The sequence below is a fragment of the Sorghum bicolor genome, chromosome 9 (genome assembly GCF_000003195.3).
Source record: "Sorghum bicolor cultivar BTx623 chromosome 9, Sorghum_bicolor_NCBIv3, whole genome shotgun sequence".
Taxonomy (NCBI): domain Eukaryota; kingdom Viridiplantae; phylum Streptophyta; class Magnoliopsida; order Poales; family Poaceae; genus Sorghum; species Sorghum bicolor.
The window spans coordinates 3,050,017-3,066,384 of NC_012878.2; the positions used below are offsets into that span (position 1 = coordinate 3,050,017).

Below are 16,368 nucleotides of genomic sequence, written 5' to 3' on the forward strand. Positions count from 1 at the left end.
GAAATAATGACAAATGGGTCTTGCAAAGCTGAAATCCAATCACAGTCTGTCGTTCCTTTGGAAGAACCCAAAAAAAAAAAAAAATCACCGGAAGGACGCGTCTCTGCTGATCTGGAACGAGAGAATCCAAGGCTGATAGCGAAAACATTCCCCTGACGTCCCTGAGGTTGGTTGTTATTGAACATTTTTTTGATTAACTTGATACGGAGCAGGAAATCATGATCTGGAGAGGCTAAACCACATGCAGACAATCATTGGGTTGGCAGCAGCGCCGCAAGCCAACTCATATGCCTGTGTCTACCATGCATTAGGCTCATCATTTGCCATGCGATTTTTCGTCAGGCATGCGCATTAGTGATACAGACATATATCCCTGTTTCATTGTTTCTTGGTGTTACCTTCCAGCAACCACTGATAATTAGGCCTCTCTGTCTCTCTCTCCATGTCTCTTCAGAAAAACATCGTTTCAGTAGTGTAGATAGACACGCAATTAGCGGAAACACCAGAGTCGCTCAAGATTTTTTCTTTTTTTGTGGCAATCGAAAATGGTGAAAAGGGAGAATGGAGGGGTGTACAGTGCTCTCTGGCAGCTCAGTCTGGCTATCTGGAGAAACCTGATTGCAGATGACAAGCTGGAACCGTTTCCTGTAATTCCTGTTCCTGTTCCTTCTGAAGATATACAACTCCTCTGTCGGTCCATTCAGTCTGATGACTGTATGCACAAAACAGGCACAGACATGCTACATAAGTACACTAGTACAGTATACTCTACTCGTAGTCGTAGAAGATAAATACAGTGTATTTTCTTTCCCACGTTAGTAACATTTCTTAGCTGATGGCCTCAGCACAGATGTTTGCATCAGATCAGAAGCTCCCGGCGGCGGGGATTTTCGGCAGTGTGGTTTGGGATTCACGTCTGCTAATAATAACATTTATTAGGTCCTCACTGGCAGGGCATAAAACAGCTTTGGTTTCACCTGCAGTAGTATTTTGTAGCACTTGAACTGTTTTTTGAGCTCTGTCAAAGAGAACATTTGCAGACGAACGGCAGAGAGACAGGTAACGGTAGCAGCACAGCATGTGAGACAGACAGACAGCTTGGTGAGCAGGGCAGGGGAAGGCAAGCTGCCAAGCCGACCTGACCCCAGCTGACCGCCGCGTTTGGTCGGTCAAATAACGCCGCCGTTGCGGGGGGGCCGCCCACCGCCGGTGAGCTTACCTCCTCCTGCTTCCGATCTCCACTGGCCCAGCCTCATCATCCTGCCACATCACCATTAGCGAAGGCCTTTCCGCTCGCTCGCTCGCTCTGTCTGTCGAAACCTCGCTGATTTCATTCAGTTCAGCCATGGTGCGTATTCTTTTCTCAATCCTCTTTTATCTTTTTTTTCAGTCTAAGAGGATCATTATATAGAGAACATATCTGGTGGAATCATAACCTTCGTGAAAACATATACAAACCACAACAAAAAAGACGCTAAATTTACCAAAAAGATCACACACATACATGATATGATGATATACAACCTTGTAGAATATCTTCTCCAAACTCGACTTCGTTTATGAGATATAAAAATAACAAATTTCAAACCAGAAAGTTGTCCACATGATTTGTTAGAAATTTATTATTTTTATATCTCACAAAAGAATTCGAGTTTGGATAAGATATTTTACAAGATTACGTATCATCATATCATCTACATGTGTGATTTTTTTGGTAAATTTAGACGACTTTTTTATCGTAGTTTGTACGGGTTTTTATAAAGGTCGTGGTTTTCACCAGATATATTCTTCATTATATATTATATTTATATAGGAATATGGATGCTATGTCAGCATCAAATCCCTGACGACTGCTAGCTTGCTCATCATGGGCATCATAAGTCAAATGGAAATGGTCTTGGCCCGTCTGTTGGAGCAGGAGTAGCGGCTGGCTCTCTTCACATTTGGTAATACGGAGTCAACGATGCTTTGCATTGTGTGGCTCTCTCGCTCCCCTTTTGCTAAGCTAGGCCTTGTTTAGTTCTAAAAGAAATTAAGATTTCTCATCACATTAAATCTTTAAATGTATATATAAAATATTAAATATAAATTAAAAAACTAACTAATTGTATAGTTTATATATAATTTATAAGATAAATTTTTTAAACTTAATTAGCCCATAATTAAATAATAATTATTAACTATAAATGAAAATTCCACAATTAATAGTTAAATTCAAAAAATTTCAGCAATTAAACAAGGCCTTAATCAGACCGATTCAGCGGTTAGATCGATCGAGCTCGACCGGATGCATGGTTGACCGGGTGCATGCAGTATGCAAGTCTCTAGTCAAGAGCTGGAAAAATCTAAAAGCTCGTGATTTAATCGACTCACTCGCTTGTTTCTTTTCTTTTTTTATTATTAATGATGATGATGATGATGCTTATGATGATCTAAGCCAGCATTTTATTTGGTTATGTCAACGAGTCTGCTCGAGCGAGCTCACTGAGCCTGAATGGGCCGACAACATCACAAGTCAATAGCACAAATAAGTACTCCCTCCATTCCAAATTATAAGTCATTCTAAGAATCTTGAAGAGTCAAAGTATGTCAAGTTTGATCAAATTTATATGATAAAATAATAACTATTATGATACCAACTAAGTATCGTTAGTTTCTTCCTTAGTTATATTACTCACTTTATGTTATAAATCTAAGTATTTCTTTCTATAATTTTGGTCAAACTTGAAAATGCTTTGACTCTCCAAGATTCCTAGAATGACTTATATTTGAATGGAGGGAGTACCAAATTAACTTAATGTTGTGACTTGTGGTGTCTATTGTACATCGTACCCCCTCTATTCTAAATTATTAGACGCTTTGGCATTTCTAGATTCATACCTTTTATCATGTATATATATCTAGATACATGTAGCAAAAGTAAAACTAGAGGGATAGCTATAAATCATGTATCTCAAAAACATTTATCGTAATAATGTGGGATGGTAGGATTATAAATCATTATTTGGATAGTTGTTTCAATAAAAAAAATCTCTCTATTTATCTCTCTACACTCTAACAACTTCTCTATCTTTGAGGAGGAAGAAATCAAGAATAGAAGATGGGAATATTTAAAGGTCTAGTCGAAGAAGTTATCCTAGAGATTTTTTTTCACCAAAATCTATCAATAAAGAAGATATAAAGAGGCTCTTGAAGTTGCTCTAAGAAGAGATTATTGGTCAAAAGGCAACAGAGTTGGTGGTGCCAAGAAAGAGGGAGTGAGAAAAAATAGGAGACAGTGGTAAGGAAGGGCTAGAGATGTGAAGTCATTGGTGTCAACACCTACTACCTACAACTAAAGTTATCGAGAAACCAAAAAGATAAAAAAAAAGTCACATATAATGTCTTAAATTTCATAGTTATTTGCCTTTAGCGTAAGCAGTGCGAGTGAGATGACGTGTTTTTAAACTGTTTTGTGAAAAGTGTCTCAACACTTCTTAAATGGACTCATCTATACATAGAGCCCTCTCATGATAATATAAGCAATAGAGAACTCTCTCTCTCTCTCTCTCTCTTCTTTTCCTCAACGTGTTCACCTGTGAGTTCTCACCCACCACCTCCTCATCTGTGAGTTCACACCACTCATACCCTCTTTTCCTCAACATGTTCACCCCCAACCCTATCCCACCACCAACCTTCCCCCTTACCGGTGTCGCCTCCGGTGCCTATGAGAGCTACCCTTTTACCTCTTCCATCTCATTTCTCTCCTTACCACAACTGAATCTTGCTCCCACACCCTCATTGTCGCTGAACTCGTCGCCCTTGCGACTACGACTGTTGCTAATTCCTGCAACAATGTTGGGAGCCCTCTGCCCCTATCCCTTGTGTCCCCACTTTCACTGCCACCCCTCCTGATCTATGTGCTACATCTGACACAGTGGGACACGCCCGCCATGGAACATCCCAACTAGCGTCCTCCATAGTTCTCGTGGTCGCCGCCATGGCAGGACGCCCCCGCCACTAGCCTTCCTAACTAGTCTCCTCCATAATTGCCTACAGTCCCACCCATAGTACACCCTATCATCGTTGTTGGTCTAGAAGCCCCCCACTCTCCCTCAAAGCTCCCTTTAAATCTTGCAATGACAAAAATCCTTTCTATAATCTGAATCCAAAACCCTAAACCTAGATCCAAAATTCTCAAGAGAAGAGGAAGTTGTCGTTCTGGCGCTTGCTACAACTACATCACTCTCGGTTCAATTTATTACTTATTTCTCTCTTTTTTTTCTTGGCTTTGTCGGCGTCTCCTCCTCTTCCATATCAGGAGAGCTCTACGAGAACCTCTTCATTTAGCTTTTTAGGGCACGTTTTGAACCACAACCAACACGCGCCACACGTGCGACATGCCGAAACTGCCAAACCCTCCCGCCGCACATGGCAAAATGTTTGCCGCACGCCGCAGCTCGCCAACTGTCTTACAACCGTTTCGTCTGCCGCACTCGCTTACTGTGTGGTCACGACTATGGCGGCAACGGCTGTGGCGGAACCAAACACACCCTTAATTCTCAAATGTGAAAACCAAACATTTTTCAGGTTTGCTGAATGAAAGCTGATCGCCAAGGTTTTGGAATTTGATTTGACGAGTTGAAAGAGGGACGTGGTCAACTGAAAGTTCCCCGTGCGTGAGATGAAAGCGCCGGAGGAGTTTTTAATAAAAGAAAAGGAAGAAGAAAAAAAGAGAAGAAAAATGGGAACAAGCACATGTGGGGGTTTGCCTTTTGCTCTTTTCTCGCACACGCATTCGGAGTTTTCTGACGAGACGACCAACGCCACACGGAGACGAGACGACGGAGGAGACAGTAGACTCGCTGAAGGCAGGCAAAGCTGCTGTATATAAAGCTCGCTCACGGCTCACCGCTGGTGACCGCACAGCCAGCAGCTCCGTCCGCCTCCGCCCGTCGGAACTCGGAGAAGGCCTGCCTACCCCAGCTGCCCTTCCTACTCCCTTCCCTCCGCCGTCCTCCTCCCGCCGCCGTCTCGCATCGCCGCCCCGCCTCGCTCCCGTCGTTCCTGGCCGCCGGGGGGCTTCCTTCTTCTCTGTCGCTGGCTACGCGCGTGACGAGGGAGGGAGGAGGAGCCGTAGCGCGTGGATCCAGGGCCAGCGGCGTCCATCCCGCGTGACAAGGGACAAGGAGACGGTGAGATCTACTCTCTTTTTTTTTTCCAGCTTCTCCATCTCTCGCAGCTCTCTCTCTCTCTCTCTCTCTCTCTCTCTCAGCGCGTTTTGCGGAGATTCGTCGGTAGCGACGGCGGGGTAGTCCCAGGCTCGGCGGCGGCGGGCGGCGGCGTCAGCGGCTCCCCCTCGCTTTGCGCCCTCGACAAGGCTGGAGCCAGCAGCCGCTGCTCCACCGAGGCGGTCGCGCCGATGACCCAAAGCTAAGCGTTACCTGTCCGCTTAGTGCCGCTTTTTGGAACCCTGCTTTGGATTGGATAGGTAGCTCGTCCGTGGCGTGGCACACGGTGTATCATTTGGGGGGATTCATCGCTGCAATTGAGAGCTCAGCGAAATGATCGCTTCACCGCAGAAGCAACTGCAGGTTTGGCAGGGCTGAGGAAAGAGCCGGAGCGAACACGGACGTTAGCCTTTTTTGGATTGCACGAGCTGGCGTGTGTGGGAATGGCATGATTGTGAGCTGTCTGTGGGCATGAGGGAAGAAGAAAAGGTGACCCCTTTGGTGCTGGACTGCTGCTACTGTGGAGGAGCAGCGGTGCATGAGATGCATGTGATGCGGCAACAAATTTTAATGTAGCCACGATTGAGAGATGAATCTGAAGTGACTAATGTGGTTTCAGGCTCAGGAATTCCTTCTTGTTTTCAGAAAGAAGGGTGATTGCAAGTATTCGTCCAGTGGTGCAATGACCCACCCCAAAGGTGGCTGGTGGATGCTTAATCTAATACTAGTAGTAGATTTCCAACCAATGTGCCATAATTATTGTCTCTAGCTAAGGTGGCACGAAACCTGTGGCGTATTAAGAATTGTCAAGGCTGTCCATGCAGAATGAGCTGTCCTTTGATCAGCTTCATAGCAAGTGGTGACTATGAGTAGTTAGTACCTTCCTGCTAGATATATTTTAATCTACCTGGGAGCAGTTGGGAGACAACAAAGAATACAGAAATACCTCCATATTTGAAGTTTTCCTTTTGCATAAATTGTTTGCAACATGTGGGTCAATTTGGTTGCTGTGCACCTTTGTTAGTCTCACATTTGGTTCGTAGTTGGAGAACATGAATGCGGAAGGAACTACAGGGGAGAGGGGATGGAGAGAATCTATACATGGCCCTGTTTACACCATGGAATTGATGCGATGAGTGCATGTCATAGATATCAATTACTTATGGAATTGGTTGCTCGATTTCTAACCGATTTTGTTTTCTTTATTTCTTGTTTTCTGACTGATTCTATATCTCCGCTTCTTCTAATACAAAGGTGTTTGATTCCAACTTCCAGGTTTTGTCTTTGGGTAGAACATGTCGTGCTTTGCATGCTGCGGTGATGAAGATACCCAAGTACCAGACACCAGGACTCAATACCCAGGACACCATCCAGCAAGTAAGAGCATGGACCCTTTTTTTGTTGTTGTTGTAATCCTTTGCAGAGCACCATTTCTCATACCATATATTTATCTTTTGATGCTTGGTCAATATTTTTCTGATAAACTCCAACTGACCTGCAGGGACAGATGCATACCGCCCTGCTGATCAACCTCCCAAGGGTCCTCAGCCTGTGAAAATGCAGCCAATTGCAGTCCCTGCTATTCCTGTAGATGAGATTCGGGAGGTGACTAAGGGTTTTGGTGATGAAGCCTTGATTGGTGAGGGCTCCTTTGGCAGAGTATACTTCGGTGTTTTGAGAAATGGTAGGAGCGCCGCGGTCAAAAAGTTGGATTCTAATAAGCAGCCAGACCAAGAATTCTTGGCGCAGGTCTGTGTTTCCCTGTTTATGAAATGCAGCGCATCTTTTTTAGTCTGTGGTTTGATGTCATTCTGAAATTGGTCTTCAGGTGTCTATGGTATCAAGGCTGAAGCATGAAAATGTTGTTGAGTTGCTTGGTTACTGTGCTGATGGGACACTCCGCGTCCTTGCTTATGAGTTTGCTACTATGGGTTCTCTTCATGATATGCTTCATGGTATTGTCTTGTGCTATCTTTTTTTCTCTATCTTTTGCATGAGTTGTACTGTCTCATGGTCCAAGTAAAAAAAGAAAGGAATAATTTCTTATATGCAACGGACTAAACCTTAAATCCCGATATGCCACTGACTGTGGGGGTCCCATGTGCCAGTGATGGCATATCATGGATTTTGAGTTTTCTCGGTGACATATAAGGAAATTACCCAAAAAGAAACCATGCTTAACACATGCGGAATATGTCTCTTTACAGGAAGGAAAGGTGTTAAAGGGGCTCAACCCGGTCCAGTCTTATCATGGTCACAACGTGTGAAGATAGCTGTGGGGGCAGCAAAAGGCCTCGAGTATCTTCATGAGAAAGCACAACCCCATATCATACACAGAGATATTAAGTCTAGCAATGTTCTTCTTTTTGATGATGATGTAGCTAAGATAGCTGACTTTGATTTGTCAAACCAAGCTCCTGACATGGCAGCTCGGCTTCACTCAACTAGGGTTCTTGGAACTTTCGGATATCATGCTCCTGAGTATGTCCTGATTTCCTTTTCCATTGCTCTACAGACCTTTGGAGATAATTAAGCTTAACATAAGTTTACATTTTTTTTGGGTCAGGTATGCAATGACTGGGCAACTCAGCTCTAAGAGCGATGTATATAGTTTCGGAGTTGTTCTTCTTGAGCTATTGACTGGAAGGAAACCTGTCGACCATACATTACCAAGGGGACAGCAGAGTCTTGTGACTTGGGTAAGTTCCATCTACACATGCCAGTTGTTATAAGATAAAATTGACTTGTATTTTTCTGTTGGGTGAATCAAATCAATGACTTATTCAACACTGGCAGGCTACACCAAGACTTAGCGAAGACAAGGTTAGACAATGTGTTGACTCAAGACTTGGAGGGGACTATCCTCCGAAAGCTGTTGCAAAGGTACCATGAACAACCTTTCTTCTCGAACTATGCATGACTTTTTAAGTTGGCTTTATTAACTGTTTAAGTGTCAAAGAAAGCTGGTTAATAAAGAACAAAAGTGATGGTTGTAGAAGAATAGATTAGTAAACTGTCTTCTGTTATTTGAAATGTCTAATTCTTATGTTGCGCTCATAGAATTTGACCTGCTACTGAACATTGTTCTCAAAGCATATTTGCATTCAGTATCAAATTATTATGCTAAGCTTTGATCCTTTGCTGCTGGTGCTATCAAGTGTTAGCTCTTGAGTTCATGTATTTTTTGGTGATGATCCATTCTAAAGGTTTTAACCCTGTTTGTGCTCCTGTTTTTGAAACAGTTTGCAGCTGTTGCCGCCTTGTGTGTTCAATACGAAGCAGACTTCCGGCCAAACATGAGCATTGTTGTCAAGGCGCTACAACCCCTGCTGAATGCGCATGCGCGGGCGACTAACCCAGGAGAAAATGCTGGGTCATAAGCTTTGCTTCTCTCCCCCGCCTCTTGTATGATAGATAAGTAAGATATATGAGTCGTCGATGTCGTTCTTGCGGACATGTGGCTGGCAGCGTGTAACATTTGTGATTATTCTTCCCCTGAGTTGTAAACAAGATTCTTGTATCCCCCACAATATTTGATTCTTTCTATCGGTTGCAAGATGACCTGTTTATTGGTGCTGTTTTTTCTTTAAGAGATACCTAAGAAAAACTTGCAAGCTTTATTACTCACTCTATTCAAAATTGTATGATGTTTTGACTTTTTTAGATATATAGTTTTTGATATGTTACTTAGATATACAATATGTCTATATTGTAAAAAAAAACAGTGTATCTAAATAAGTCAAAACGTCTTACAATTTAGAACCGTGGAAGTATGACACACAGAATTCGGTGCTAAATTGTTTACAAGTTGGAGCAAATTTATGTCTACGCTCGGAGCATAACTCACATTGACCGGAAGCAACTTTCGTGGATAAAATTGGATTTATTTCTCGGACTAGAATGCCTTAAGGTGAATTGTCATATTTCAATCAAATAGAGAGCCTTCACCAACAGTCCAACACCATGGAAGGCCTGTTTGTTTTGTGGCCTGGATTGGGAGTCACTCAGGCAGGTAGATGTCCCCTAATAACTAGTGCTGAAAATCAACAGCCTGGGTGATCTACCTAAGCTCAGGCAGTCATCCAAACAGGTCCTACAAGTCAAGCTGAGCAAATTGTGTTGATAAAAGGAATTTAATACCTTAATTTCTCCAAACAGAATGCCCCAGGCTACGGTGAATGATCATATTCATTTGATTTGGCGTTCACCAACAACATAGAACTACAAGTTGGACTTGCATCATACCTTGATATTCTGTTGCAATGATTGCTGCCAAGCCTACGCTTGTGCACATAAAGCATCATGTACTTTAGCAAATTAGCCTAGGAATAGGAGTGCAATACTCATGCTGGAGTTACCAGCTTACCCCAAGATATAAATGGTCACAGGCCTCACACTATAGCTAATTAGATTTAGCGCTGACAACTGCTGAAGCTACTCTGAAATTATAAAATGTAGATTCATGACCACATGACTGCTCATGAGCTAACATGAACTAGCTGTGACTACAAGACAGCTTATGAGTTTACATGAACCAGCAGTAACTGCACTATTACAGTCTACAGACTAGGATTGGATGTCGGCAAATTTTGGTCTAGACATCTGACCATGCAGTACGCGCAGCTGCCCAAGTCTCCAAACTAATGTAAACGCTACATTGACATCTGCTTAAACTATGAGCTAGTTGCTCACCTAACGACAGATGGAATCTCTAACTTCTTTACACGAGATTGGGTTTACGATGCTGATTCATCGCTTTGCGAGGATCACTAGTGCCAGCATCGACATAGAGGCAAGGAACTTGAATCCCTGACTCTCCCAAAAATTCTCCTTGTTGTCATGGCACATGCTGTTGGGCTGCTTCATGGCCACCTGGTCCATGAGTTCCTTGAGAGCCTTGTCTCTTTTCTCCCCCATCTGCAGAATAAATGTGAACAAGATCAGACCATTGATATGAATATTTTCCACACACAATTATGGCCAACTGCATTAGTGAGGACGGTTGGTTCACATGTTAACACATCTAAAATGTTGAGTCACACCACCAATTCCAGGTACTCCCTCCGGTTTGCAAACAATTGCCATTTTGGATAAGGTTTGAGTCAAACTTTTTGAAACTTTGATTACCAATAACTTTATGGTATTTAGTTTAGAAACTTGAAGATCATATGCACAGATTTTTCTTGAAATATACCTTTTTTTTAGGATGTTTGTTTATGTTTAATAGAAAATAGTGTTCAAATCAATATATACTTCCCTAGTTGTATGCTAACAAGCAAAGGAAATGACAACAATTCTGGAACCGGAAGGAGAATATGCTAACAAGCAACTATAGCATAAAATTAATCTGTTCTCCTTATGGAACTGGAAGGAGCATACCCTCTTTAATTTTCGCATCTGAGACTGAGATTCTTGAAGGCAAAATTCAAGCTTCAGAACCCTCTTCTTCAGCTCCTGATCAGTTCTCCGGTGCTTTTCTAACTGCTCAAAAATCAATAAATCTCATGTAAATATACTTCAATTCCGTGCTATAGGAAACAAAGTATTTGTAACCAAATTATGGAGGTCTTTTATGGATAAATGAAATAGAGCATACCTGTGATTCAAGTTCCTTGGTTTTGTTCGTCCAGTGAGCAGACAATATTCTGATTTCCTCTCTCAACCTCGCAATTTCTGTATCCTTAGCATTCAAAAGGTTGTTGAGGTTCTGGACATTCCTTGGTGAAACATCAGATAAGATCTTTAACAGTTCATTATCTTTGTCAGACCTAGACCCAGCTTTGGCAACTGCGTCCATGATGTCGGTCTCAATTCTTATAACTTCATCTTTAAGTTGCATTTGTGAGAGCTCCCTTGCTTGCAGATCCTTCTGGAGAAGATCAAGCTGCTCACCAAGCTTGTTCACTCGAAGTTCGTGCTCTTTGAGTGAGATGTCCTTCTCATTCAACTCTTTCAGCAATGACAAGCACTGCATCTGAGCTGACTTGGCTGATGCAGCACTTGCTTCTGCTGTAGCTTGAGTAAATGACAGTTGTGTTCTAAGATCATCCAACTCATGGAGGTACTGTATATAATTAGAAAACACATTATTAAGAAACTGCATTTGGCTTGCCCGAGTAAAGGAAATATTTGGCATAACCAAAATAATTAGCCACTGACATAATGCCACGAAGAGCAGGAATTAAGTAGCCTGACCAAGTTGATTAGTAAAAAATCAAATCAGGAAAACAAAGTCAAGCTAAAATTTATTTCCTGATCAAATTTTATTTAATGACCAAAGAAAGCAATTTTGCAAGCAAAAATATTGACTCCAATTTGTTGCCGTCATATTAAAGTCAACACCTTTTGGGCTCTGGACATATTATTTAAATTTTATCATAAGGAGATTCAGAGTAAACAAAAATAAGACCAATTTAAGGCCATATCTCCAATAAACTGCAAGTGGTATATTTTGCTGTGAAAGTTCTTTACCTGTTCCGTGCTACTTGTGGATGAACGCAGTTGCTCATCCTTGTCCTGTAAGCATTTCTGCAGCTTGCTTACTTCCTCTTCCATGCTCCTCGCTTTTGTCTCCGCAACCTGCTAAGATTTTTCCTAGTCAGCACAAACTCCACCAACAGCCCCGAAGGTACCAATTACAAATTACAGACTAACCTTTCTAGTTTGAGATTCCCTTACAAACAGCTGCTCCTGGGAAGCAAGCTTGTTCCTCACATCCTTGAGCTCGGCTGCCAATGACACCACGTTCCTCCTAAAGCTCAACTTCTTCTCCGTAAGATCCTTCAACAGCGGATCCAAATCTGACGACGAAGAAACTGATGATGATGATGGCACCACCTTCTCCGAGATAGACATAGCAGGCCACAAAACAGCAGGTTTTCTCTTCTCTTCCAATCAGAAAGGGCAAGACCGCAAGATGCTATACTGTTTTATTCTCTCAACAAGTATGAACACAAGCAGCTCACAGCAAGCATCCCATGGGCAAGACAGAGAAGGGAGCTGAGCTTTGTTTGACCAAAACAAACACCTCTGATTGCCTCCCAAGAATCCCTCTTTGGCTTCGCTGGTCGGTAGAAGCCAATCAGTAGCTTTGGCTGCAAAAAATTAAAAAACAAATGAGTGAAAGATAAACGATTTTTCTTCAGGACAAGCCGATTTGTTTTGGCAGTGAAATGACAGAAGCGTAGCTTTCAGTACTCCAGAAATATTGTATTGACAGCGGAGCGGCAAACAAAGGAAAGGAAACAGATATCATCCACGCTGCAAGTGACTTGTTCGTGTCATTAATTAGACTTGAAAAAACGGGGATCAAATTACGTGCCGACATGCTTAGTCAACCTACGCACACTGCGCAGCAAGTTTAGGAGTAACATGTTTTTGGTGCACAGAGTCAACGTGATTCATCACAGTATATAGGTTAATCGCATGCTGACAGAACCAGAGGACTAAACAATGGCCCTTTCTGTACTGTTCTGTAAAAAAAATAACTTATATAGGACCAACCAAGTAAGGCCTTGTTTAGTAAAGGCCTTGTTTAGTAAAGGCATCTTCGGCAGTGCTTGCAACGAGGTGAGGACAAAAGCAACTTGTAATTTCAAACCAATTCAAATTTTCCGAAGATTCTTTTCTTCACCCAAAGAAGAAATGCAGTAGAATTTGACAGAACCCTCTAGTAGACTAGTACTGACTACTGAATCTACTGACGTTACTCCTAGTACAGGTACATACAGCTCGAAAAAACTGCAATTTTTCCCACACCACAACAGGGGCTAGAAAAATCTCTTCACTGCTATGATTTCGACGAGGGCCCTCCGCACACGAACAGGTCCGACTTGGGAACGTTGCTGCGGAGTTCACTCGTTCGGGCAAAGTGGGAGAAAAACGGATCAGAGAGCACCAGCTACCGCTGCTCAAAATCTTCCGAGTTCCCACCATTTTACCCCCAAGATAGAAATGAAAGGGGACCAGAAGGGTGCAAACGCAGACAAAGGAAAGCTGGCAATCACGGTCGCAGGCGAACAACTCAGCAAGAACAGAGGACGCGGCGGCGGCGGAAAAGAACCACGCACCTCCAGCGCGAGCGGAGGCGGAGCAGGCAGGCGGATTCCAGCGACGACGACGACGCTATTCCACCACACTCACACCCAGACGAGGAGGCAAGAACCACCAGGAACTAGGGGGGCTGCAGCTGCTGCTGCCCGGAGACGACGCGCTCCGACGGCCGAGGAAAACAGGGGGAGCGAGCGAGCGTTTCCGGTCCCCCGCGCCCCGCGGATTCCGGGGCTTGGTGGCAGGCGGCGCCGGCGAGCAGCAGCGGCGCTGATAGAGAGGGAGAGGAAGGAGTGGGAAGGGAAACGAAAACGAGGATCCCGGAAATTAATGGCCTGTTGTTGGGGGAGATGCTAGCTGGGTTTGAAAATCGGGTGCTGACGTGTGGGCCCCGCGCGCGGCGCGCGGCAAGCTCCGAAATTTTTTCGCTGGGGCCCGTGCGCCACGTGCTGACATGGATCCTCTGTGGCACGGCGCACTGCAGCACACGTCCCGCGTGGCGCGCCCCTCCTTGGCCAGTACTAGATACGTGAGGCGAGGTGGGCGATACGGTCAGAACTCAGAATACCAGCGTATCTGTATGTATCTGTAGATATGGCTTCAATTTTTTTTTTTTTGCAAGACCTAATTACAGACACAGATACTAACAAATATGAGGTTGTACGTTAGATGAATTAAGCATTCTACGATATGCACAAGTATGATTGAGATGCAGTGAGGTCTTGTTTAGTTCACCCCAAAAACTAAAAAGTTTTCAAGATTTTCCGTCACATCAAATCTTTCGACACATGCATGAAGCATTAAATATAGATGAAGATAAAAACTAATTGCACAGTTTACCTGTAAATCGTGAGACGAGTCTTTTGATCCTAGTTAGTCTATAATTGGATAATATTTGCCACAAACAAACGAAAGTGCTACAGTAGCGGAATCCAAAATCTTTTCGCATCTAAACAAGGCCTGAAATGATATGTATGTTAAGTATGCATACATACATAGAGTATATGGTTATACTTATTTTATATAATATAGTAGTGGTATTTTAGTAATATATTTAAAATATAATTTTTTTTTGAAAAATTTTCGCGTGGTAAGATCTACAGTATCTTAATATGAGTTTATAAACACACTCAAACTGATAAACAAATATGAATACATACATAATGTAGTTTATTGAAGATGAGAGTAACTACTCGTACGTGTATATATATATATAGTATATGACCGAATAGTAAGTTAGAAGGACTAATATTATAGTATTTTACTATTTCTCACTGTCCCAAAAAATAATGCACACCTCTTTTTTTTCATGTATCAAACTTCTTTATTAGTTAATTTTATAAAAAAATATAAACATTTGTATCTCTAGATATGTTTATAATATAAACATACTTTTAGTACTAATTTAATGATATTTATTATGCATCATAAGTATTACCATTTTTTATATATCTAGTAATTTATTTAAAATGAATTCTTGAGAAACTAGATGATGCACATTCCTTTTTAGACAGAGCGAGTACGGCCTTGTTTAGTTTCATTTTTTTGGCAAAATAAACATTGTAGCACTTTCGTTTGTATTTGACAAACATTATCCAATTATGGATTCACTAGGCTCAAAAGATTCGTCTCTAAAACTATAGGTAACTGTGCAATTAGTTATTTTTTATCTATATTTAATATTTCATTGATGTGCCGCAAGATTCGATGTGATGGGATCTGAAAAATTTTGCAAAATTTTCTAAAACTAAACAAGGCCTACCTATTAGAGTATTGGCCCTTCAATTACTCAAGGCTCAGTTTTGTTCTTAAACTTTCAAAAGGATCATATTAGTTCCATTTTTTCTGTTGGGTCCAGTTTTATCTAAAAACTATCGAAGTGGCCGGTTTAGTCCTTGAACTTTATATTTTGGGCACAATTTAATAAATAAACTACCAAAGTGCATTTTAGTTCAAAAACATTTCTTTTTGGGTCAACTTCGTCCCTTTGTCGAGTTATCTACTTAGTGATGTTGCACCTGATTAGCTCTAGGACCACTCATGATTTTAGATGGATGATCATCATTAGGTACCAATGTTTCTAGCATCATCTATCAAATTAGATCCAAATATCCTCACTATGGAAATTGGGTGTTCGGATCCATTTCCAATTCAGATATCATATTGTTCAATTGTAATTTCATCTTTTTCATTTTAATAACTACAAATAGCTTTTAGCTTATGAACAAAAATAAAAATCTTGTATGATTTATTCTATGTTTCAAAGAGATCCCAAGCCCCCTTTAGAACGCATGAACGAGAAAAAATGAGAATAAAAAAGTACATGAATATGATAGGAATACATGTATAAACCTAAGAAATTGAAAATATATGAATCGTATGGAAAACATGTATTCGGCGAGGCACAGAAAAAACTAAGAAACTCTAAAGGAATCTTAAGAACAAATTCATGCTACTCCTTTATTCCACCAAGCTAGGTACCCTAAGCCCTAAGGGCTCCTCCAATAACAAGAGTTAAGTATTGACTCATAGATATATCATCTCATCCTATATGTCCCACATGTAAGGTGTTTTTTATTCAATCCTACCAAGAGAGACCCGGGGCCGATCTAGGCCCCTGATTGCAGCCCAGGGCACGACCCAAAAATTCCTTTAGTATTTCCTTTGTCCGTCCTAAGATAGCCCATAAAAATATACATTTAGCCCCACTTGACATGGATACAAAATCCCTTAGACTATTCCCCCCCCCCCCTCCTCGAAGTTGTTTCTGGATATAATGCCCAAAATATTAAGTCTTCTTTTCCCACTAACTTAGAGATTTTTTACCTCTCCTCCATGTGCCATATAATACTAGCTTAGAGCTAATCATTGGAAGTGCCCAATAAGATGCCAGTGGAGACTACCTGCTTGATTAGGTGCCAATTGCAGTCATTAATCCCTTGCTTATCATTGTTTCTTGTGCACAAGTTATTTCTCATGAAGTATGAGTGGATTATTTTTTTCTAACTACTCCCTCCATCTTTGAATAAATCAATTCCTAAAATTATCTTAAGGCCTTGTTTAGTTCACCCCCAAAACCAAAAACTTTTCAAGATTCCCCGTCGCATTT

General features: G+C 41.8%; 2 protein-coding genes across 2 annotated transcripts; one reads left to right on the forward strand and one right to left on the reverse strand.

Moving 5' to 3' along the window:
- On the forward strand, nt 4,779-8,833 carry LOC8071285 (pto-interacting protein 1). The gene is made up of 8 exons (XM_002439191.2): nt 4,779-5,174; nt 6,486-6,587; nt 6,712-6,959; nt 7,039-7,165; nt 7,418-7,691; nt 7,777-7,909; nt 8,007-8,093; nt 8,453-8,833. Exons 2-8 carry the CDS (start codon nt 6,506-6,508, stop codon nt 8,588-8,590), a joined length of 1,089 nt encoding a protein of 362 aa, XP_002439236.1. The 5' UTR covers nt 4,779-5,174; nt 6,486-6,505; the 3' UTR covers nt 8,591-8,833.
- LOC8071286 (ELKS/Rab6-interacting/CAST family member 1) lies at nt 9,617-13,554 on the reverse strand. Its single transcript, XM_002440500.2, has 6 exons — nt 13,280-13,554; nt 11,865-12,304; nt 11,682-11,789; nt 10,807-11,274; nt 10,590-10,691; nt 9,617-10,127 (listed from the first exon to the last, which is right to left on the reverse strand). The coding sequence occupies exons 2-6, from the start codon at nt 12,063-12,065 to the stop codon at nt 9,960-9,962; spliced, it is 1,047 nt and encodes a 348-aa protein (XP_002440545.1). The 5' UTR covers nt 12,066-12,304; nt 13,280-13,554; the 3' UTR covers nt 9,617-9,959.